The 25,585-nt window shown below is 40.1% G+C and overlaps 3 protein-coding genes, 1 non-coding gene and 1 pseudogene across 4 annotated transcripts; 3 read left to right on the top strand and 2 right to left on the bottom strand.

The window, feature by feature from the left end:
• Nucleotides 1–1,276: 1,276 nt before the first annotated feature.
• Nucleotides 1,277–6,085, bottom strand: LOC137742782 (eukaryotic translation initiation factor-like). The gene is made up of 9 exons (XM_068482736.1): nucleotides 5,603–6,085; nucleotides 4,982–5,053; nucleotides 4,766–4,864; nucleotides 4,316–4,528; nucleotides 3,930–4,027; nucleotides 3,660–3,747; nucleotides 3,215–3,565; nucleotides 2,886–3,128; nucleotides 1,277–2,795 (listed from the first exon to the last, which is right to left on the bottom strand). The coding sequence occupies exons 1-9, from the start codon at nucleotides 5,807–5,809 to the stop codon at nucleotides 1,710–1,712; spliced, it is 2,457 nt and encodes an 818-aa protein (XP_068338837.1). The 5' UTR covers nucleotides 5,810–6,085; the 3' UTR covers nucleotides 1,277–1,709.
• On the bottom strand, nucleotides 5,158–5,262 carry LOC137720424 (small nucleolar RNA snoR103). The gene has a single exon (XR_011066514.1). It is a non-coding gene; the product is annotated as a small nucleolar RNA snoR103 (small nucleolar RNA).
• Nucleotides 6,086–8,993: 2,908 nt separating the features above from the next.
• LOC137716154 (heat shock 70 kDa protein-like) lies at nucleotides 8,994–11,378 on the top strand. Its single transcript, XM_068455563.1, has one exon. It carries the CDS (start codon nucleotides 9,229–9,231, stop codon nucleotides 11,188–11,190), a length of 1,962 nt encoding a protein of 653 aa, XP_068311664.1. The 5' UTR covers nucleotides 8,994–9,228; the 3' UTR covers nucleotides 11,191–11,378.
• Nucleotides 11,379–11,916: 538 nt separating this feature from the next.
• Nucleotides 11,917–15,682, top strand: LOC137714204 (translation initiation factor IF3-2, chloroplastic-like; annotated as a pseudogene).
• A 1,178-nt stretch (nucleotides 15,683–16,860) lies between these two features.
• On the top strand, nucleotides 16,861–23,286 carry LOC137744176 (cellulose synthase A catalytic subunit 7 [UDP-forming]-like). The gene is made up of 12 exons (XM_068484045.1): nucleotides 16,861–17,080; nucleotides 18,607–19,065; nucleotides 19,195–19,297; nucleotides 19,378–19,510; nucleotides 19,635–19,901; nucleotides 19,999–20,344; nucleotides 20,446–20,709; nucleotides 20,801–21,013; nucleotides 21,103–21,316; nucleotides 21,405–21,601; nucleotides 21,723–22,076; nucleotides 22,247–23,286. The coding sequence occupies exons 1-12, from the start codon at nucleotides 17,006–17,008 to the stop codon at nucleotides 22,826–22,828; spliced, it is 3,207 nt and encodes a 1,068-aa protein (XP_068340146.1). The 5' UTR covers nucleotides 16,861–17,005; the 3' UTR covers nucleotides 22,829–23,286.
• The last annotated feature ends 2,299 nt before the right edge of the window (nucleotides 23,287–25,585 follow it).

The following is a 25,585-nucleotide window of genomic DNA, read 5'->3' as shown; positions in this document are numbered from 1 at the left end:
CTTCCTCTTTTACCTGCATTCCTTTTGTGTTATAATTACGAAACTAAACAGTGTGATATTTTTCACCCGCTTCGCTCTTGTCCTTAGCAAATGTCATATCTCTAACTTTTACCTATTTATAACATGTTATTGACACGACTTTCTAACCTTAACCAATTAGCGACTGCTCGTCTGCTACTGACTGCGCAACTTGCTGTTGTTCGCAGGGGTAGATTGTCTGCCCTCCTATTTGGGTGCCCTTCCCATTCCCTCCTATTTGTGCTGTCACGGTTAAGCCACGTCAACATTTTATATTTCTATTATTTTTTGTCTTATTATTTCTATAAAAAAATCGATATAAAATATCGACGTGACTTAATCGTAATCGTATAAAATACAAGAGAATGGAAAGAATACTCACAAACAGGAGGGCAAACAATCTGTCTCCGTTGTTCGCTGCCTGACATTTCTCTGTCACTCTGCCCAATCTCGGGGGAAAATTTTCTCTGCTTTGAACTTTTGGTTTTATTTATGCAATCTTTTTATACAAAATTCCGTTGAAAGTTCTATGTACCAACTAATCGGTAATCCTTCGTAAAAGGAAAAGTAAAATATTAATAATAAGTTTTAATTCAATATTTTTGTTAGAAAGTGAGGGAGATGGCTAAAAAATTATTAAAAAACACTACTCATTTGGTATATTTAGAAATACCCAAGCTAAAAGAGTTATCCACGTAGTCGTAAAAAACGTGAGAGTGTAATACACGAAGTAGTAAAAAAAATTGCTTCCTGTTACAGAAACCACTTTAAATGAGTTTGAAATTCAAAAACATTTTCTCTAAAGGCTTTCAATCATGTTAAAAACACTTTCAAATGAACTCCTGCTTTCAGTTTATCAGCCGTAGGTGAATACTCGCATTCGGAATAAGACCGAGAGTAGAGGATGAAGATGGATCGGCCACGAAGATACAAAATGCGCCACTCTCTGACGGCAGTCACTCCGGTCCTATTAGGCGAGTCTGGATCCTTGCAGGATCCTCTTTGTAAGGATTCTAGAGATTTGTGGATTGTATTTGTTCATCGTATATCATGCAGTTAAAATTCATTTTAAATATTTTTATTTAAAAATAAACATAAACAGTACTTGACAAAAACTTACAATGAACAAACACAAATCTCCAGGATCCTCATAAAAAGATCGAGAGAGGATCCCGTTGGCTGTTAGGCTTCGTGAATCTCGGCAAAGCAGCACAAAAATGTAAATTCGATATTGTGAAAAGCGAAACACGAAAATTTGCACTCAAATTCATATCGATTTCATTTCACAGTGGGAATATAAAGACAAGGCATTTTATGAGCTAGTTCCAACATTGAACTAAAATTAATCAGTCCGGAAGATTAAAAAAATGACAAAAACAAAACTAATTGAGTACAAAAAACAACGGGATCCTTCGAGAAAATTCAGCACGCGATTAAGCCATCCTCGTCTCGAGAGCAAAATCCATCGCATTATGATTTCGACTTCTTTCCTCCTTAAACACACACTAACTACGACCTCGGAAAATATACAGCTCAAGTAAAAAGTACCTGTCTTGTCCCTTGGCATCTCCACCTTATCACATCTATTGTGTAATACAAATCACTCACCCGAAAAGGAGGGCGAGTGTAGTCCCACGTGGTTACAGAAACTCGAGTGTGCTCGTGCGTGCAAATATGTCCGAGGATGCTTCCTAGAATAGGCTACGGCACGCGTCAATATCAGATGCTTGTGATTCCAACAGGCCTTGTCCTGACGGACTAGATCTAACGACCTCCACTGCAGCATCCAATATAGCTTTCTGGAAATAGTCGTCGTCCACCCCCTTCAGGACATCTTTCACCACCTTGAAATCCAAACCTCCAACCAAGACTAATTTCCCTATAATTTCACCAAAGTTAGTTGGCGCTTTTGGCAGGTCTATGCCAACATCGTTCAGGATAGATGCATAGAGTAAACACCCACTCCTTATGTCACTAGTCGTAAGCACCTTCTTAGAAAACAAATACTCAAGAAGCTTCACGAGTGGTCCAACACATGGTTGACTCTTCTCTAGTGCAAGGGTGATACCTTCCTTGACAACCTCGGGATGGTAAGCAGGAGACTCTAGCTCCTCCACGCACAGTAATGCTTCATCTAAGAGTCCGATACTGAAATATTCCTCAAAAAGGGAGATTGTTTTTCTCCTAAGCTCATCTCGTTTCAACTTTGGAACCGCAGCTGGAGCTGGAGCTGGAGCTTGTGGTTTTTCAACAACCGGTGCTACGTAAGGAGCAACAACAGGTCTAGCAGGCACTGGCGCTTGAGCTACAGGCTCTGCACCATAAGCATGGTCAGATGGACGAGCAGGAGGGGCACCACTACCCTGCAGTAAGGCACTAGGTTTGCCACTGCCAAGGCCACCACTACCCTGAGGTAACAGCCTTGTGTTCACAGATGTTGATTTTCCAACCAGCGGCACCTGGCCACGCCCACCACCAGGCTGCATACCAAACCCATCACCCCTTGGCGTTGACCGGTTCCTCTGAACCTCCCAATTGTCATTATCCATTCCAGGCATCCCAGGCATCTTCCTTGTTCCGGGCATTCCAGGCATTCCAGGCATTCCAGGCATCATACCCCCTAAACCAGGTCGGTTGTTGGGATATCCCCCAGGGCTGGTACTCCCTTGAGCACCAGAAACATTACGACCACTTCGGATGCTTGCAGTAGTCCCTGGACGCAATCCAAGATTTTTTTCTGCCTCTGTATGTATTTCAGTGATGGTTTTGGCTTTTATCTGTGATCAAATTTCAAAATAAGATGACTATTAGTTCAAAAAACATTAGCAATTTAATATACAAGTCGAGCACATATGACAATGGCCTACCTCTTCACGTCTGGGAACCCAGTTGTTGGAACGCAAATCAATTACATCACGAACCATGAACCTCAACCTTGGAGCCAATTGAGGGTTTGTTGTCAGTTCCTTCATTCGGCTGAAGTACATATCGTTTATACTGCGTGATTTTGGCTTCTCATCAAGCTGCTTTCCAATTGTGGTAAAAAAATGACATAGTGCTTCCACGTTTTCCTCAGCAGGACAAATTTTGTTATCAGATCCTAAGAGTTCCTGTTTCACATAAAAAATAACCATGAACAACATATTGAAGAGTAATTGCTGAACAAGGGCAAAGGAGGAGGAAATCCAAGACGAACCGCAACAATGTGATGTACAATCTTTTCAGGTACCATCTTCTGCTTCAGAAGCTCTCCAATTAAACGAATGTTTCCCAGAGTACGAATCTTGGCCAATCTTTCTTTATCCCTACGCTCCATCTCTTGTTCGGGGGCAGTCAACTGTCTAACTTCTTCTCTCAATTTGTCAGTGCCATCAAAAGCCTCCTGGCAGTTATTCAAGAGGATGCGCTTGAAAGTGATTTCTTTACCATCTGGTTCATCTGAGGGGAACCGAGGAAGCTTTTCATTAAGATCAGAACACAGAAGAGCATACATGGGGCAAAATGTAGGTTCTAGCACGGCCTTATCAAATATCAGTGAAATAACCCCCTGGAATGCAAGGAAAATTGTGAGTACAGTTGCCAGAAGTAATAAAACAAAACTGAAAAGCACATTATAATAAGGGTATATAAAAAAATAAAACCTTTAAGATATCAGCCGATGTAATGCCAGAGTCTATAAGTTGCCCTTTGAGGAGATCAAACTTCTCCGGAGTCAGCTTGTTCAGAATCCTGCATAGAAACATAAAGTGAATGCCATTAAACACAATGTTCTCACAGACATCTATCTAAACCAAAACATTACCAAACAATGACAACTTGGGACAGAAGGGTAATCCCATGATTATATGTGGGAAATAGAGAGCAAATAATCAAGATGTAATACAATATGCTGATATTTCATGACATATTACCCCTTCACAGTTTTCAACACACGGTCCTTATCAGATAGAGTACCCCTTCTAGCTGACCATGGCACCTCAGCTTTGATTAAAGTAGGAGCGGGCCCTCCCTGAAATTATGAGAAACCAATTGTATCAGAAATAAATCCGAGTCAATGTTGTCCTCATATACAAGCACAGAAGTTAAAAAGCACAAAAGAATACGCCAGAACCAAACAATTTTAGCAAAGGGTGCACATTCAACCTACTCCCGCTAGATATAACTGCATGAGAAAAGACTATAATCTATTCCCTGAGGCAAAACTCAACACAAAAGATAATCAGGAAACAAATACAAACCAAAATTACAGATAGGAAAAACTATGGAGATAAAATTAAACTGTTCTTAAAATATATACCCCTTGGTTCTGTGTCCTCGCAAATTGAGCCTGATTTGCATCTTGCTGTCTGTAATCAAACCGATTACCAGACTCTTTATTCTCCCGAAGAGTATCCCAAGACCGTTCCTCTCCAGAGGCAGGAATTGGTGCAGAACGGCCACGCCAATCCCGGCTGTCGGGCTCCGAATAACGATTTTGAGCTGGAGATGGAGTTGGAGATTGAGCTGGCAGCTGAATAGGTAAATAAAAAAATTAGGAGTCTTTTATAAAGCACGCAGCTAATATCATAAATATGGAGATCACTAACTTCAAGGCTACATAACTAATCACACCAATAAAAAGAATTCGAGCATTATGAAGTTTAATGACCAAAGATATTTGAAATTGATGATATCGAATATACAGTCCCATCAACTTCAATACTTCAATCGTTGAAATAGAAGTAATAATAGTCAGACAGAAACTCACATTTGTTTCTGCACGACCCCAGCTCTGATCTTCACCACTGAAAAATTCAGCTTCAACTTCTTGTTTCACTTTTAGAATTTCATCAGGGAGCACAACAGCCTACAAAGAAGCGGTACAATATTCCAGAGATCAGTAAAGTTTTCATGAGAATGCATCATCATTTTAGTTCAAAATAATACTACTGTTCAACATCAAGTACATTATAAGATTGAATACCTCTCTAAGCTGTAGGATCTGGTCTCTGGTGTACTTCACTCGCTCACGACCCTCAAACCGTGCATCTCCAGCCTGTCATGAAAAAAGAGTTCAGAAAGTGTGGCCACATTACAGCGCAAACACAAGCTCCAACTTGCAAAGTAGCCAACTCCAAATTATACACTATTGGATGAATCCGATGTTTGTAGGTCCTTTATGGGCAACCTACGACTCAATGCTTGCCCACCTAAAGCCTACATGCAGTTGTTCGTCCATATTTACAGCAGGCACACAAACTAAGCGCCCCGCCAAGAATTAGGACATTGACTTCTTAAAATTACTTGCAAGGAAACCTCCATATGATATAGATAAAGATTTTCATCTATTCAAATACTCAAATGAGTTTCAAGGGTCGGTGGGGGAGCTAAAATCATTAAAGGGTTGCTCAAATCACATTCAAAGTTGATACGAACCCATCTTTGTTTGCACATAATTCAATCCAAAGAAGCAAACTTTACAGGCTTCTTATTCCTAAATCAACAAATTCAAATCAAATCATACATCCAGATGCAAAAATAAAATAAAATTACAGGGCGGTAAAAACCAAGATCCAAAGAAAGTGGAGAGATTTCATAAGTTTACCTTGATAGAGAAATTGGGGGGAGCGCCGCCATGGGGACGGAGGAGAGGGAGATCAGAAGAAAAGGAACCGAAAGCCAAAGACGACGAAGATGATGAAGACGACGGCCCGGAAGCGGCGGAGGAGGAGGAGTCGAAGCGAGGACCAAGGAGTCTACCGCGACCGCCACCAGGTCTCAAGCTCAACACCGGTTGATCACCCTGCTGCATACCTCGATCTAATCTCCAGAAGAATCTCAGCCGTCCGATCAAGAACAAAGACGGAGAACAGCAACAACGAAAGACTCAGCGAAAACGGACGCTGAATCCTGTCCAATTGGATTTAAATCCCCGAACGAAAAAAGGGATTCGGATTGCGGGTATTGGTTTGTTTTTTCTCTCCTCGGATGTCAAGAGAGAGGGAGAGAGGGAGAGAGAAAGGGGTCCGTGGGGCGGTGGAAGGGCTAAAAACCCTTTCCTTTCGTTGGTGGAAGTGAGAGAGCGTGTGCGCGTCGCAATTGGATTGGCTTTTTTTTTTTTTTTTTTTTTGGGTCCTCAGATTTTTGGTTCGAGTTTTTTATTTATTTTTCGTTTGGTAATGTCGGGTGAGTGTGATCACGTTGTTGTCCACTTTTTGGGTGGAATGACGAATATGTCCTTTTGCCGTGCTCTGACTCGCATCTAAAACTTCCTTGTGTACTTTCGTTTTTTGGGGTACTTTGCTTCTTTTTGTATCACCACCAATTTACGAATCATGATTGATAAAAAGGTCAAACAGCATTTAGTTGGGAAAATACTAAAGAGACACTTTTAAAAGTGGGCTATTTTGAAATTACGGTACGGTAATATTTCTTTTTATTTGAAGGTCAGAGATTTTAAGTTCGATTCTTGTTGATGGCAAATTCGATACCAAATTAGGCTGCCTATTATGTAACTTTGCCGAACTTCTCCTTCTTTTAATGTAAAAATATCAACGTACTCAAAAAAAAAAAAACAAAAAAAAGGTGGGACTCTTCGTAGAGTCTCCACCATTTCATTTTTTTTGCACAATTTTCATACCAACATTATAAAATAGCATGCTAAAAACATGAGATAACGGAGTCTTACTTTGAGAAAGTCTCTTTAGCATTCTCTCATTTACTTAACAAAGATCAAGATTTTAAAATGCAATAGGTGCTAGTCAGTGATAGGTAAATGATAGTATGTTTACGAATCTGGAGGAAAGGGAATTGCGCACATTTCAAGCCATTCCAGTGTTTACTAACAATACGTGAAGACTTTTAATCACAATGGGTTCCTGAAATTGAACCATCCAATCAAGATGGTCTCCGAAATTGAAAATCGATCAATATAGTTCCTGAAAATAGGTGTCGCAAATCAATGCGATCCTTCCATCACAACCCTGTTAAATATTCTGCTATATGATGATGTGTCACTTAGCTAGTAAATATAATTAAATATTGTCATATAAATTTAAAATATTTAAATAATAAAATAACAATTTTTATTTTTGTTATGTGATGAACTTTAATAGAAATAAAGAAACATTGTTATTTCATGGTTATGTGATGATGTAAATAATAAATTAAATATTCTCATATTATGCTTCTTCCCATTACAAATAGTTTAGTAAACAATTTTAATAGAAATTTAAATTTGTTTTTCCTTTGATTTAGTTTATTCTCAATTCAATTCTTCTCAATCTGATTACGAATTAATAAACGCTAGTGCATTGGATTTAGGCGGCCTCAAGCAGGGCCTTTTATAACACTACATAACACCTAAATCGGGAGAATTTGTGCAAGGATATCCACCATTAGTGAATCGTGTGCTATCTTTTAGTATGTGACTATCTCGTAACTTAATAATAGTCGACCTCATGTGATTTTTATTTGGGAACTTTAACGAAAAACTCTCAGTATTGTTCACTTTAAAGAAAAACCACATTTTTACACTAAAAAGTCAATCCTGATACTATTCACTTTACCATTTATTTTCTCATTTTTTATTTTGTATTTGTGCTAGCCAAACCGGCCAACTAAAATGTTTTTGTCAAAAAAATTATATAACGTCTATTTTCAATCGCATATATAAATCAAAATATAAGAACAAAAATAGAATTAAAAGTATGGGGCATTTTGATATAGATGCCTCAAATTTGAATTTTTTTTAATCAAACTTCTACAACTTTTAAACTTTTGATCAAACATTCTTCTACTAATTTTTAATTCAAAATTATGATTTTTATTGTATTTAATTAACCAATTAATTCAGAAAATAATATCACAAATATTCTAAAATCACCACAAACATCCTATCTTAACTTATCATAATTCGTTCAAAATGAATTTTTCTTATCCAAATAATTGTTGTTTTAAATTCTAAAAACACATAAACATCTTATTAACATACAATTATGAAATATAACATGCACATATATTAAATATAACGTACCAAATAGATATATTAAATATAACGTACCAATCATTTGGTACGTTATGTATAAGTTGCACTAAAAAATATTTTGTCAACTCTTAATAATTAATTATTGGAATAGGGACTCATTTTCAATAAAAATAAAAATGTGAAAACTCTTAGTTCATGTTTCTACTATAAGTGGTTGCTAAAAAATTCAAATTTATTTTCAGTTGCATGAAATTAGGCAGTTTAGTCTACATCTCAATTTTAATTATAAACGACTCTTGTTTTTTTATAATCTATATAAAATGTTGAGTTGGAAATTGGAAAAACTATATTTCATCCAATTAATCTTGAACCCCAGTAGATATAATTGAATCCTTAAATTGAGGAAGGGATGAGATTCCATAAAAATAGCAATAAATTAATGAATATTATTGAGTGCATTTTTTTTAAATAGAAATGGATTTAAAAGAATTTATAAAATACTTAAATTAAGAATATACCTTGAATATAAAGTTTAATTAAAAATAAAAGCACTTTAATCAAAAGTTGAAAAGTAACAGAAGTTTAATTTAGAAAAATCTAAAATGAAGCGTCTAATTCTAATTTATCCTAAAAATAATTAAACCTCTGATTTTATTCCCTAACCTAATTCAACGTCATTTGCATCTTTTCAATTGGAGTTTGATTTTACATTTATTTTCGAATTTGTTTGGGTCCATTTAAAAAACGTTAGCTCATACGGTACCCACAAAAGTCCGATCGGCCCAATATAATAAAACCCAAAAACATATCTGGCCCAAACAATACATCAAAAAAGTGATCACCCCTCATATCTGTGCACGTCATTCCACCGTTACCCCTCAAATATCCTCAAATTGCCAGAATGCCACCCACTCACCCGCCAATTTCACCCAACAAAAAGCATAGCACCCATGTAAATTCTACATAATTCGAGCCCACCTTCCCGACGGAACCCTTCCCTCCCAAAATTCCAGAACGCTCCAGCACCACCTCTACGCTTCCCACCGATTCCCCTTTACACTCTTTTAACCACTATAAATTGACGGATTCCAATCCCCAGAATTCATCACAAAAGAAATCCCACAAAGGTTTCAGCTTTTCAGAAATCTTAAAAAATATCACAAAGTGTTCAGTTTTTCAGAAATCTTTTATTTTTCTCTCAAGTTTGTCTGCAAATCTCGAGCTCTGTTTTTTAAGCGGTTTCAATGGCGGACAAGACGGAAGGAAAGGCCATCGGCATCGACCTCGGCACAACTTATAGCTGCGTTGGGGTCTGGCAGTACGACCGCGTCGAGATCATCGCCAACGAACAGGGCAACCGGACAACCCCGTCCTACGTGGCCTTCACTGACACTGAGCGGCTGATCGGCGACGCTGCGAAGAACCAAGTGGCGATGAATCCGCATAACACCGTATTTGACGCGAAGCGGCTCATTGGGAGGAAGTTCTCCGACCCGTCGGTGCAGAGCGACATGAAGCTCTGGCCTTTTAAGGTTATTCCAGGCCCCGGCGACAAGCCCATGATCGTCGTGACCTACAAGGGGGAGCAGAAGACTTTCTCCCCCGAGGAGATTTCGTCGATGGTGCTGACGAAGATGAGAGAGATCGCAGAGGCGTATCTGGGTCAGGCGGTGAAGAACGCCGTCGTGACTGTCCCTGCTTACTTCAACGACTCACAGCGGCAGGCCACCAAGGACGCCGGAGTGATTTCCGGGCTCAACGTCATGCGGATCATAAACGAGCCGACCGCCGCTGCCATCGCCTACGGGCTCGACAAAAAGGCCTCGAGAAAGGGCGAGCAGAACGTCCTGATTTTCGACCTCGGCGGCGGGACTTTTGATGTCTCGCTTCTGACGATCGAGGAGGGGATTTTCGAGGTGAAGGCCACAGCCGGAGACACCCATCTGAGCGGAGAGGATTTTGACAACAGGATGGTGAATCACTTCGTGGCGGAGTTCCGGAGGAAGCATAAGAAGGATATTAGCGGAAACGCCAGGGCGTTGCGGCGGCTGAGGACAGCATGCGAACGGGCGAAGAGGACTCTATCTTCCACCACCCAGACGGCAATCGAAATCGATTCCTTGTACGAAGGTATCGATTTCTACTCGACGATTACTCGCGCGAGGTTCGAGGAATTGAACATGGATTTGTTCAGGAAGTGTATGGAGCCCGTCGAGAAATGTCTGAGGGATGCGAAGATGGACAAGTCGCAGATTCATGAGGTAGTTCTTGTCGGCGGGTCGACAAGAATCCCGAAAGTCCAGCAGCTTTTGCAGGACTTTTTTAACGGGAAGGAACTTTGTAAGAGTATAAACCCCGATGAGGCTGTCGCTTACGGCGCGGCGGTGCAAGCGGCGATCTTGACCGGCGAAGGGGATCAGAAAGTGCAGGACTTGCTGCTGCTCGATGTCACGCCGCTCAGTCTCGGTCTCGAGACCGCCGGCGGGGTTATGACTGTGCTGATTCCGAGGAACACGACAATTCCGACAAAGAAAGAGCAGATCTTTTCGACTTATTCGGATAATCAACCCGGAGTTTTGATCCAGGTTTATGAAGGAGAGCGAGCGCGAACGAAGGACAACAACTTGTTGGGGAAGTTTGAGCTCTCGGGCATCGCTCCGGCTCCGAGAGGCGTGCCGCAGATCAATGTGGTCTTCGACATTGATGCGAATGGGATTCTGAATGTGTCGGCTGAGGACAAGACGGCAGGGGTGAAGAACAAGATTACGATTACGAATGACAAGGGACGACTGAGCAAGGAGGAGATCGAGAAGATGGTGCAGGATGCGGAGAAGTACAGGGCGGAGGACGAGGAGGTGAAGAGGAAGGTGGATGCAAAGAATGCGTTGGAGAATTATGCGTACAACATGAGGAACACCGTGAGGGATGATAAATTTGCCGGGAAATTGGACCCCGCGGACAAGGAGAAGATCGAGAAGGCGGTGGACGAGGTGATCAATTGGCTGGAGGGGAACCAGTTGGCGGAAGTTGATGAGTTTGAGCACAAGTTGAAGGAGCTGGAGGGCCTGTGCAACCCTATTATTGCGAAGATGTACCAGGGTGCCGGCGGCGCTGGAGGCGGCATGCCGATGGGAGATGACATGCCTGGTGGCGCTTCCACTGGCTCCGCCAATGGACCCGGCCCCAAGATTGAGGAGGTGGATTGAGTTGCTTGAAGTTGCAATTGGGTTGGGCTACTCTGTTTTTGTTTGTGGGTTTATGTGCGTTCTGTGTTTTGAAGTTGCTTGAAGTTGCAATTAGCTTGTAAACATGTTTTCGGTTTTTTGTGGTCTTACACTAAAAGCTCTGTAAGTAGTGTGTTTATGTTAAAATGTCAACAGCTATTTCAATAAGAAGCTAGCAATTTACCTTTTAAGACGTTTGTTTCAGTAAGAATTTGGTTTTTTTCCCATGGCAATCAAGGACAAGACAGTAAATTGGGGATCAACTATACTTCAGCAACCAAAAGAGATGCATATCCCCAATGAAATTTAAATCAATTAATTGGAGCATCAGCTTATAAAAGATAGCGTTAGGGATTAAATAGTTAGTTGCTAGATAGAAAAAAATCGACTAAATAGTTAGTTGCTAGAGGAAGAAAAATCGACGAAAGTTAAACTCAGCGCTCTAATCAATAAGTTCGATTGATTCTTGTTATTGCGGTAAAACGCCTGCCCTTACAATCTCATGTACGTATAAAGGTATAACCTTACATTTATCAACTCTAGCGGAATGATGATTCATAGTCGAACTCGAAGTCTCTAACACACTCTGGGCCTCACTGTAGGAGTAATGAGCCCAAACAATTGTGACCCAATAAAGTCCAAGGCCCATGGAGTCCACTCCATTTCATTCGTCTTCAACCAAGCTGTGGTTGTTTTTTACTGTTTGGATTAGCCATGGCTGGGATCGCCACCGGCTTCCCATCGCAACCCATGCTATCATCCCGAGCCACCACTTCCAAACCGACGCCGTGTCCGCTCTCACTCTCCTCCGCCGAGTCCAAACATTTCGGCGGCCTCCTCCGTTTCAACAGCTCATGTTTTGTAAATTCCAGCTCTTTCAGCTCCCTCTCATCCACCGTCGGCAGCCGAATCACCGCCCGTTTCGGCGGCGGGCCCCGCTACAACAACTCCGGCAATGACTCGCGGCGCTCACGAAAAGGCGACTCTCCAACGAGGACGAGGCCTCGATATCTCCAGTGTCAAGTTAATCGATTTATTAAGTGCTCAATGTGCGTTTTTCTGTTTGTGATTACGTTATTCAAAATCGAATTTTGAGGTGGTTCCTTGTTGGATGTTTTTGAAACAGGTCGGATACTGTGAGGCTAATCGACGCGAAGCAGAACATGGTTTGTGTTTTTGTTTTGTTAATTTTTTGCTAATGTTATGTTCAAAATGTGTTCTATTTGGTTGATGATGAATTGTGGGATTGTTTGTTGTTCCGCGTAGGTTGGAGTGGTGAGTAAAAGTGAGGCTATTCGACTGGCTGACGATGCTGAACTCGATTTGGTATGCATTTTGCTACTAGTTTTTGTTTTGTTTTACATACAATATAAGCTTATATGTATATGTACATGTGCATGTATATGTATATACATACATTGCAGAACTTCATAAGAGGGACTCCGCTCTTTCGTTCATGGAGCGAAATAGGTTACCGCCATAGTGTTAACTGTTTCCTGACCGTGAATTGGGCACGTTGTGGGGTGAAAACACTGATCTTGAAAACATGAACAAGGTTTCCCACTCGCTCTATTGAGTTACAGCCCTTGTTGGGTTCTGCAAGGAAGCATCTCGATAGGTCCACAACAAGAAACAGTCAATACGAGGACACTATCTGATCCCACTCACTCTTAAGAAGGGAACTCTATGTATATACTTACCTTAAAATTGCATGCACATACATACTGCACATAGCCACATAAGGTTACATGGCATGTGTAGGGAGATTATTATAGGAGAAATCAGTTCCTGAAATCTCATCTGCCAACCGTGAATCCGATCTTCAGTTAGACAGTGTCTGCATTGGATCATGTTGGCTGCCATTGGCGGTGCCAATGAACTTGGTTCAGTTTTCCTTTTGGAATAGATTTCTAAAAGAAATGTGAACTGAGCATTTTGGTTTATTGTTCTGAAACTATGTGTTTTATATTAGTTCGTAATGAGCACCTGCATTTAGTATATCATGTTGTACAAAATCTCGTTTCTTTGAGAATCAATCATTCTTTTTGAGTTTCTTATATGAGTTAGGAAAATGCTTTTATAACATGGTTTGAAGACTAATATCTTCTGCATTGTTGCAGGTAATATTATCTGCAGAGGCAGATCCTCCAGTTCTCAGGATAATGGATTACAAGTATGATATTTTATAAGATATTAGAAGAAGTTCACAATTCTCTTAGTTTTTCCTGTTTCTTATTTGCGATAAATGCTCAAACTTTACAAATATATCCCCTCATAGTTTATTGTTAGTTTGTTGAAGTAAATAAACATAGATAGCAAGAGCAGTAATTTCATATTCTGTGGCTCGGGAAGACATTGGTAAATGCTTTGTGCAATAATGACAAACTATGATAGCACATTGACCAGCATGTTGAGTCTCACTAAAAAATTGGGATCTCGGTGATTTACCTATATATCAAGTTTCATACATATGTATTTACAGGAACCAGTTGACCTAAATATTATGTATTTTTTTTCTTGAATCCTAAAACGAGTAGATCTAATTGTCTATACCCCTTCTCTTTGTCAGTAAATATAGGTATGAACAGCAAAAGAAGAAAAGAGACCAGCAGAAGAAAAGTGCAGGTGAGTTTTTTCTCTGTCTTGAGTTTCTGATTAATGCATAGTTCTCTGATTTGAGGAAAGATACTAAACTGACCATAGTCTTATCTTGAATGTTAGCGAGCCGCATGGATTTGAAGGAGCTCAAAATGGGGTAATGCACTAATCTTCCCTTGTTTATTTGTATTTAGTCTTATTTCAAATCCCCAGTATTAACGTGTTTGTTTGACGCGTGAGTTAATTAATGGCTAAATTACGTAGATGGATGCTTATGAAAAAAAAAAATGTTGGAAATACACAGATAGATAGCTGCCCAAAAATTTGTATGCATAATTTTTTTTACCATTATCATTGTGTGTACAGTTACAACATCGACCAACATGATTACTCCGTGCGCTTGAGAACTGCCCCAGAAGTTTTTGAAATATGGTGATAAGGTTTGCTTACATTTGTCATTGATGCCAGAGTTTACCTCCCTATATTGTTCTTATGTTGTTATGTATTTAGCGCTGCGACCAATTTTTGCAGGTCAAGGTTATAGTCAACTTGAAAGGCCGTGAAAAATGGTTCCGTAATATTGCTGTTGAGCTGATCCAAAAATTCCAGAGTGATCTCGGGGAGGTACTGATGTGTATTTGCATTTTGAATCATAAATGGAGTTACATGAACCCCCACCATAAATTGTTTCTTGAGTTTAAGTCTATCTTCCTTATGTTTCGAATCACAAATGAATCCAAAGTGCTTGTTTTTCATATTCCTTAAGTGCTTCAGATTGGTCTGTAATTTTTTTGTGCTAAAAAATAAAACGTTTGCAGTCCGCTTGAAGTTCTGGTTATTTTCATTAGGGTTATTCAGTTGCTCTGGTTTTTGATCTTCAATTGTATGATTGTTTATGTGGGTTGCAGCTTGCAACAGAAGAATCTAGACACTTCAGCGAAAAGATGATGACTATGGTTTTAGTTCCCAACAAGGCTGTTCTGCTGAAACCTCAAAAACCGCCGAAGAAAAAAGAAAGCCCTGCCACGAAGGAAATATCAGCTGGTGTCTGAGTAGGCTCGAGTTAACTGCAGGTTTTACATATAGGTAAATCATTTGTAGTTTCATTTTGTTTTTTCAACTATGTTGGGAATCTCTTAGGCTGTGTATAGCACTAGTGTAATATATGATTGTACGAGAATAACACACGTAGATTAGATTTTAATGTCAATTAAGAAACTAGCTGAATCTTGTACACCGTACTCTTAGTGTCAATTAAAAAACATTTCTGGTCCACAGATGACAAACATTTTATCATGGTCAGGACCAAAACAGTCACACAAAAACAACTCATCTTGTTTGGACGTCTGATCAAACAATGTTGTAATCGTGTTTGATATAAATCTCTTATTTCGAGTTGTTTTCTCGAGAGGAGGAAACGATATGGCCAAAAGGAAACTATAGGCGATTGCATCATCAAATAGTCTTAATCGCTTATTTGGCCTGGTGCTGGATGGTTGCTGTTGAAGCAGACAAAGTGGTCAAACCTGGTTACGCCTACATTGTTCATGCATACAGGAGATAGCGGGATGATGTTATTCGTTGGCAACGAAGAAAATCTTTCAGAGCATGTGCTTGGAATTTGGAAAGGGGTCATGTTCTGGTAAGTTGTAACAGGTCTTGCTGGTCGATTTTATATTGAATTTTCGGGTATTGTGCTAATCTGTCTGTATGTAGATGGGGAGGCTCCAACTCACCTACCTAACTGATTGAAAAGTTGGCTTGGATTCTAAGTATTTTCTGGGTAAGTTGGGTAACTGCTACAGTATTTTAAGTATTTTCTGGCTGTTTGCGGATTAGTGTTTCTTATCGGATACTGGGCCCACTGTTTATGTTATAGTGTCCAGTCTGAATTCGATCAGGTTGAATATCTTTCTTGAATTTGTGATTAAGCTAATGACAACGTAACCAAAAACGTCTTTCCCTTAAGGGAATTTTAGGTTAAGTGGTATGTCCGACCACCAAATATCAACAAGAACATCAACGCGTTAGACATGTTTGTAATCTTGATCATGCTTGTGTGGCTATATGTTTGTCAATGTATGCCGAGGTGGAAAGTAAACGACAACATGACGAGTTTATCGAACAAGCGACGTAATTAGGCTGTTCTAAGATTTTAAGTTAACTCGTATCTTATTTACAATGTCACGGCCTATGACCAAATAGGATATTCAAATGGCAATGATATCTTCAACACATCATCAACCATCACCCTTATCCTTACCGAAAACAAGGCAAATTACATTTATTCAAAAGAAAAAAAATTATGACGCCACTTTTGATTTTCCACTTGCAAATAATAAAAAAAAAAGGTTTTTGCATCAGAAATTAAAAATAAAGAAAGCAACTTTGGATTTCTACCATGCATTTGAAACGAACGGGTTCAAATTTTCTGCATTCATTTTGTGTGTGGTCTTTGTATGATCTATATCATTGATTAACACGTGTTAATAACTTAATCGTCCTTTAAGTGTCAATCAATGATATAGAGGTCATAAAGATGTTACACACAAAATGAATACATAAGATTTGACTCGAAGCAAAACTCTGCGTAGAAGTGGAATTTCACTTGCTAATTACAGTACAGCAATCTTCTTAGTATGAGTAGCAACCTTCTTGGTACGAGTATATTGCCATGTGAAATCACCTTTCAATTATATAAAGGTACATTATAACTAAACAGTCTTTGTTGAGTATAAAAAACTTCTAGCTAGGGACACTAACAATCTAATTGACAAGAAAAAAGAAACAAAAAAAAAAAAATGAGAAGGTGACAAGGCAAAATCGAGGGTGTTGGGTAACGTTGAAAAAGGCGGGAGAGAAGGCGGTTGAGTAGTACAGTTTAAGAATGGAAGGAAAGCTTAGCTTCAAGGCAACGGAGACCCTGCAACCAACAACCACCTTCCGCCACCTGAATCGTTATGTGGACTCCCTCTCTCTCTCTCTCTCTCTCTCTCTCTCTCTCTCTCTCTCTCTCTCTCTCACACACACATAATTAGGTAAGAGGAGCTGAGAGGGACCTGACCCCCAAAAATCCCATGCCACCCTCCTCATAGCTAGCTGTTACTTCCATTCTTCAACATAAAATAGAAACCTCACCATCTTAGACCATCAGCGTTATTGATCACTCTCGAACCTGAAATCGACACAGGCTGCCGCCATGGAAGCCAGCGCCGGACTTATTGCAGGGTCTCACAACCGCAATGAACTCGTCGTCATTCGTGGCCATGAAGAGGTAGCTAATAATTTCACCTATAGTTTGTTTTGGTGGTGTTTAGATTCTCAGAGGCATTTCACCTATAGTAGTTGACCTATTATTACAAAACATTTACAACTTGTATCATAATATTCAAAATAAATCATTTGATGTTGTTACTCACCTTAATTATAATGAACAAACAATTATTGCACATATTATTACCCCTAACATATATGTTCAAAAGTATAGAGTACTACTACTTCAAATATATATATATATATATATATATAGGCACAGTAGTACATATATTTTCAAAAATATTGTACTAATTAATTTTCCTATATATATAAATATATTTATGATGAGCAAATAGCATATATTTTGTAAGTAAATTAATATTGAATCAAATAACATTCATTTCTTTTGTTGGTAATTATTTTCCATGAATTATTACATATATTTGGCTGATTTAATTATTCTAAGATATATGTACAAATAATAGGCAAATTAATTTTGAATCAAATAAAAATGCTTTATTTTGTAAGTAAATAAATTTTGAATCAAATAACATTCATTTACTATGTAGGTATTATATTTTGTATTATTATTACACACACATATATATTTTGGGTACATTTATATTGTTATATGTAGGTAAATTATTTTGCATATATTTTACATATATTAAGTAAATTATTTTGCTTTTTTTAGTAGTCTAACATTTTAAAATTTCAATAGTAGGTGCACCATTTGAATCAATAATAATTTTTTTTATACGTAAATTTTTTTGTTTGAATTTTTATATATATCATGCACTTTTTTTTATTACATGTGTGTGAAAAATACTTTACCTACATTTATATGTTAAATATAATTTCATTGACTTTTTAAGCATGTATTATTACATATATTATGCATGTTTTATTCTTATTATATATTAGACAATTAATTTATAACATTAATGTTTTTATTTTTGTAAAATCATTAATTCTCCTTTATACAATCCACATGGAATTAATTGTGCGTGTAAAACATTTAAATAGGGGTATTTTAGGCATTCAAAAAAATTTAAATGTATAAAGTCAAACATAATTAATGAATTTGCTGATGTGGATTCTAGTCAATGAGTTTTATTCGGGTAAAAAACTTACGTTGGGTTTTATGTGGAGAAAATTAAGTTTTAGGGGCTAAAGTCTTATTTGGGATTGAGAGGGGCACTTTATGCCTTTGATCAACACCGAAGAGCTAATTTCGTTTAATCATGTCTTTTTTTTGACAGAAAAAATTAGTATGTCCTATGACTTGAGTGTACTTTGGTCTGTGTGACTCCGTGTACAAATAGTAACGAACCCCTACTAATCACGCGGATGTTACATTTTTCCTCGCACTTGCATCTTACCATTTACACAACATGTCACGTGTGAAAAGTCGTGTAACTATTCATTCAATACACGTCAATTTTTTGACGTGAGATTCTTGTATTATTCGGCAACTACGCTTTTGATTTTAGTTAATTTTGTGAACTGGATTGAAGTTTGACTTTTTGTGCTTGATGGATGCAGCACAAGCCATTGAGGAACTTGGACGGACAGGTTTGCGAGATATGCGGCGACGACGTGGGGCTGACGGTGGACGGAGACATGTTCGTGGCGTGCAACGAGTGTGGCTTCCCAGTGTGCAGGCCTTGCTACGAGTACGAGCGGAGGGAAGGCTCCCAGAACTGCCCTCAGTGCAAAACCAGATACAAGCGTCTCAAAGGCAGCCCCCGAGTCGAAGGAGACGATGACGAAGAGGACATTGATGACATTGAACACGAATTCAACATTAATCACGATCATCCGGAAGATGATCACGATCAGATTAACGGCAACAACTCCGGCAGATCGCCCTATTATAAGCCTAACAACGAGCAGCTGGCTGAAGCCATGCTCCATGGAAAGATGAGCTATGGAAGAGGCCCTGATGATCCTGATCAGGAGTCACATTTCCCACCTGTAATCGCTGGAGTCAGATCCCGCCCGGTAATACTGAATGCATGATGACTCTTTTGGAGTACCAATAGCAGCTCTCTCAATAAAATAGGTCATGCTTCACGATTTTTAGCACTATTTTTAACTCATCTACATATGTGCATTCTTGATTTCGTGCAGGTAAGTGGTGAGCTCACATACTCAACGCACGGTCATGGAGATCCGCAGATGTTATCATCTTCGTTGCATAAACGAGTGCATCCATATCCGGCTTCTGAGGCTGGTATACTTCATTTACTTGCTCGTTTTATCTATCTATCCAAATTTTCGTTTTCATATACGTGCGCTTTTGCATGCATACAGGAAGTGAAAGATGGGATGCTGAGAAGAGAGAGGGAGGTGGATGGAAAGAAAGAATGGATGACTGGAAAATGCAGCAAGGCAACCTTGGCGGCAATGATCAACCCAATGACTTGAATGATGCCGACATGGCCATGTACGTATACATATACATATATGTTCTTTAATTAAGCTAATTAACTCAATTCAACCCAATAATCAAGTCCTTAATTCCATTTACTAACATATATAATGTTGTGTATTGGTACTGCATAATGCAGGATTGATGAAGCTAGGCAGCCACTGTCAAGGAAAGTACCAATTGCGTCGAGCAAGATCAACCCTTATCGGATGATCATTGTGGCTCGGCTTTTCATTTTGGCCTTCTTCCTACGATACAGGCTTTTGAATCCGGTCAATGACGCATTTGGTCTCTGGTTAGTGTCTGTCACGTGTGAAATATGGTTTGCAATTTCATGGATCCTTGATCAGTTTCCAAAGTGGTACCCCATTGATCGTGAGACCTACCTCGATCGCCTTTCACTCAGGTATATATTCGCACATTTGTTAAGTATGTGTACATTAGCATCAAAGCGCTAATGCAGATATGTGTACTAAGTTAATACAACGGTATCACTGATGCAGATATGAGAGGGAGGGTGAACCGAACATGCTCTGCCCAGTAGATGTGTTTGTGAGTACTGTGGATCCCATGAAGGAACCTCCACTTAATACCGCCAACACAGTTCTTTCAATCTTGTCCATGGACTACCCTGTTGACAAGATCTCATGCTACATCTCTGATGATGGATCTTCCATGCTCACCTTCGAAGCCTTGTCAGAAACCGCTGAATTTGCACGCAAATGGGTACCCTTCTGCAAGAAATTCTCTATTGAGCCTCGAGCTCCTGAGTTCTACTTCTGTGAGAAGATTGATTATCTCAAGGACAAGGTCCAGCCAACATTTGTTAAGGAGCGTCGAGCTATGAAGGTATGTGTGCATATATAACCACGTTCATGTCACTACTAGAACCTGCTTGATTAGGACGAGGGCTGACTAATCGTAATTATTTTATGCATGACAAAATGCAGAGAGAGTATGAGGAATTCAAGGTTAGGATAAACGCACTTGTTGCGAAAGCCACGAAGGTTCCACCAGAAGGGTGGATTATGCAAGATGGGACACCGTGGCCGGGAAACAACACTAAGGATCACCCTGGCATGATTCAAGTCTTTCTTGGTCACAGCGGAGGCCTTGATACCGAAGGGAATGAGCTTCCTCGTCTTGTCTACGTGTCTCGTGAGAAGAGGCCTGGATTTCAACATCATAAGAAGGCCGGTGCCATGAATGCCCTGGTAACTAAACTAAACTTTCAATCCAAGCATTTCGTTTCTTCTGTTTGCTTGAATATCAAGTAAAACGTTCTAATCGTATGTGTATGATCAGGTTCGTGTCTCGGGAGTACTTACAAATGCTCCTTTCATGCTCAACTTGGATTGTGATCATTATGTAAACAACAGCAAGGCTGCAAGAGAGGCCATGTGTTTCTTGATGGACCCTCAAATTGGAAGGAAGGTTTGCTATGTCCAGTTCCCTCAAAGATTTGACGGCATTGACAGAAATGATCGTTACGCGAACAGAAATACAGTCTTCTTTGATGTAAGTAATCACCACAGGAAGCACCAAGATGAATTGTTTTCTAACATATGACTGTTGCTAAAACAAATTGAATTTTCTTTAATTTTCAGATTAACATGAAAGGTCTGGATGGAATTCAAGGTCCAGTGTATGTGGGCACAGGATGTGTGTTCAGAAGGCAAGCTTTATATGGCTACGATCCTCCGAAGGGTCCTAAGCGCCCGAAGATGGTAAGCTGTGACTGTTGCCCGTGTTTTGGACGCCGCAAGAAGCTTCCAAAGTACTCCAAGCATGATGCAAATGAAAATGCTGCAATCCTACAAGGTGATTTGTCAAAATTAGTCATTTTCGATGATTATTATTTTTTTTTTTCTGGCTTAAGCAAAACTAAAAGTTACATAATATTGAGTAGGAACGCATGATGACAAAGAGCTACTGATGTCCCAAATGAATTTTGAAAAGAAATTCGGACAGTCTGCAATTTTCGTGACTTCAACAATGATGGAACAAGGCGGTGTCCCCCCTTCCTCAAGCCCAGCAGCGATGCTTAAAGAAGCCATTCATGTGATCAGTTGCGGTTATGAAGACAAAACCGAATGGGGTTTAGAGGTAAAATTTTCAGCAATTTTTTTTATTATGCGCTGTTAAATTCGGGGTACCTTATGAGTCAAGTTAGTGCAGATTTTCTTGATTCATTGTGGAATATGTCGCTACTTTTGGATATATGCAGCTAGGTTGGATTTACGGATCTATCACAGAGGACATCCTAACGGGTTTCAAGATGCATTGCCGTGGTTGGAGGTCAATTTACTGTATGCCAGATAGACCTGCATTCAAGGGTACAGCTCCCATCAACTTGTCAGATCGGCTCAACCAGGTTCTTCGTTGGGCACTTGGTTCCATTGAGATCTTTTTCAGTCGCCACAGTCCACTCTGGTATGGCTACAAGGGAGGGAAGCTCAAGTGGCTAGAGCGATTTGCTTATGTCAACACTACTGTCTACCCTTTCACCTCCCTTCCTCTTCTTGCCTATTGTATCCTCCCCGCTGTCTGCTTGCTCACTGACAAATTCATAATGCCACAGGTAACAATTTCTAGCTATCTTTTGCATCACATTGAATCATAGTAGACAATAAATAACAAAAAATGATTGTATTGATCATCTGAAAAGCATAGAAGTTGAACCTCATGCTTGTTCTGCACAGATTTCCCATGTGACAAAGTTGTGTTGTTTTGTTCTTTTTCAAATTTTAGATAAGTACCTTTGCAAGTCTCTTCTTCATCGCGCTGTTTCTCTCAATCTTTGGAACCGGCATTCTTGAGCTGAGATGGAGTGGAGTGAGCATCGAAGAATGGTGGAGAAACGAGCAGTTCTGGGTGATTGGTGGAGTCTCATCTCACCTCTTCGCTGTTGTGCAAGGTCTTCTCAAGGTTTTAGCAGGCATTGACACCAACTTCACGGTCACAGCCAAGTCATCAGATGATGAGGATTTCGGAGAATTATATGCGTTTAAATGGACAACCCTCCTCATCCCTCCAACCACAATCTTAGTCATCAACCTTGTTGGAGTCGTTGCTGGGGTTTCGGACGCCATAAACAATGGGTACCAATCATGGGGGCCTCTGTTTGGGAAGCTCTTCTTTGCTTTTTGGGTGATTGTCCATCTCTATCCCTTCCTTAAAGGTCTTATGGGGAGACAGAACCGGACGCCAACCATTGTCGTCATTTGGTCAATTCTCCTGGCCTCCATCTTCTCGTTACTCTGGGTCCGAATCGATCCATTTGTGTTGAAAACCAAGGGACCTAACACGAAACAATGCGGAATCAATTGCTGAAAATACTTGCATCCTTTTTGGAAATGTGCATCTGCAGAAGATATATAAGATTGAATAAAGGTAGAGTAAGAATTTTGTGTGTAGCTTTAAATGCAATCAATGTACCAAGTTTTGTAAGCAGTGTTCTAAAAATCGGCCTAGATGGCTGCCTAGGCGCTAGGCGGTGAAGGCCCACCGCGATTTAGGGCAAATCGTTTCGAAAAATCGGTCTGGAGCTTGGCAGCCGCCTTAGCGGTCCTAGGTGGAGAGCTAGGCAGCTTCTAGGCGGTCCTAGGCCCTTTTTTTTTATTTTTTATTAATTGTGTACTTTTTTCTTTTTTGGTTTCATGATGTTATACTTATGGAAATGGTGTACCTAATTTGCAAATGATGGATTTACTACAAGTTCATCCAAGAGTGAAACAAATTGGAGCATTTTTTAGGGGATACATACAAAGAAAAGAAATAAACTAGATACAACAAGGTTAAATAATTTAATCTATGTCCAATCCAATGCAAGGATCATGAATAAGAAGAATTTAGTTTATCATCCAAAAATCCTCCTCATTATGATTATATGCTTACTGTTTTTTAAATATTGAACTTTTTAGATGTATATACTTCGTGTATTCTTCTACTTCTATTTTTGCATGTATATACTTCGTGTATTCTTCTACTCCTTTTTAGATGTATATGCTTACTGTTTTTTAAATATTGAACTTTTTACAAGTATAGTTTTTTTTTAGGTGTAAATAGACACTTATTTACAAGATATATAATAAATTTACATAAATCTGCCTAGGCGCCCGCCTAAATTGGAAAAGTGCTGTTTGTAATGCCTTTGGAACTTACTCACAAGGAGCTCAATGGATTCTCAAATTACTGTTTTGTTCTTATGTTGTTCCACCCCCATTCACATCTACTTTACATCTGATTTATGAGAAAAACTTGCATGCAACATCTATTTTATATATATGGTCATGTGCTGCTCACATGATGTTGCAAATGTGAGAGAGATGTCGGATGCAATGGGTGCACCTGTTTGGGCCTAAAATATTATTGCTGGGCCGAGCAGCAGGATGCGCTCGGCCCAAGGTGATGACAAATAATATGGGCCGAATAATAAGGCCCGGGCCAGCTGGCAGGGTCAGCCAAATCCTAAAAAGTCCAGATAAATAGAAAGGTCGAGGAAGTCCTGGTACAACTAGGATTCTCGACCAGCAAGGAATGAAGTCCCGAAAAGAAGGAAAATTCAGAATCACAGTGGGAGTAGGTTTGTTCGAGGAAGAGGCGAAGTGGGACAAGGACTCCCAATCCAAATCGGAGTCGGATTCAAGGAATGGGGCACTATAAATACAAGAAATCATGCAAACGGAAAGGACCTTCAACTCAGCATACAATTGCCCTGCGCAAAACCTCTCAATCATCTTGAGATTTTTTCCTTTTCTTTTTCCTGCCGACACACCTTCAGTTTGGATAAACAGCACTGTGGAAGCAACCGGCGAGCACCTTCAGTTTGGATAAACAGCACTGCTGCCGCAGAATCAGCCGACCAAGAAGCATCTTCAGTTTGGATAAACAGCACTGCGTCGAGGTCGACCGATTATCTATCCAAGTCTCGGTCGAGGAAGGTTTTCGAACCTTTGTTGGCAGAGGTCACCTTACTAAGCTTTCTCGGCATAGTTAGGTGTTACGAATTACATTGCTCGGCGTACTGGTCGCCGAGTGGTTTTATGATTGGATACTCACAGGTGAGTTTCAGGGTTCGGCATTCCGACGGCCGAACTACGTTTACCATCAAGACATATATCACGTTCGAGTACCTGTGCCCATACACCTTGGTCTCGATTCGACGTGCTTATACTCTCACGAATATAATCACAGTGACCGAATCGGGCTCGAACGATTTGTGAACTCCGCAGAATTAGCAGCCTTGTCTTCAGGCTGTAGAACCTAGAGACCGAGAGTGTTCCTTCCTCGGTCGCAATCGCAAGTTAAAGAAGTCAGCAACGCGCTCAAAGCTACATCAACAAATTTTACTCCTCGGTCAGGCTCGGCCGACGAGTTGGCACGCCCCGCATTCGACCGAAGGACGTAGTTAGCTTATTAGTTACTCGGCCTGCGCGCCACGTAGGTTTTGTAATTTTTAGGATCAACATTTTGGCACGCCCAGTGGGACCATTGTGCTAAACCTTCGGAGTTCATGACCATTGAGACACGGTCCACGAAGCAGAAAACAACCATGGGAAAGTCAACAACTGACTTGCCAGTGCAAGGCCTTGGGCAGGATTTGCATTCTACAAAAAATCCGATCATAATTGCGCCGCCCGAGGCCACTAGTATAACACGCCGGGAGAATGAAGTCTGTCTCGGCGGACAACCTTACAACCCCACAGTCCCGAATCAAACAGCTGGAATGTTCATGGAAGGGATTGTAGAAGATTGTGATGACGATGGTGGAGAAGGTTCCGATCCACCAACTAGGACATTCCTTCGGAGACGACTGGATGAACAATATCGTCAGGTCGAGCAGTCGATTGGTCAGAAGATGAATGATTTGCTAGACGCAATACGTAGTAATAGCGATACACAGACCAGAATGCTTGAACTACTAGTCAGTAAAGCTTTCGAAGATGGCCAGGTCGGCCAACCGCGGCAGCTCCCGACGAATGTGCCCATACCAGCCGAGAGAGGGTCCGCTCGGCCACAATCAGTCCCCTTAGAAAGAAGAGGACCAGGGAATAGAGCCGAGGGACCAAGCCAGGGAGAAGAAGTCGC

Source organism: Pyrus communis, chromosome 1 (genome assembly GCF_963583255.1).
Source record: "Pyrus communis chromosome 1, drPyrComm1.1, whole genome shotgun sequence".
Classification (NCBI taxonomy): domain Eukaryota; kingdom Viridiplantae; phylum Streptophyta; class Magnoliopsida; order Rosales; family Rosaceae; genus Pyrus; species Pyrus communis.
Note: the sequence above shows the minus strand (reverse complement) of the source record. Positions and strands in the feature narration are given on the sequence as shown.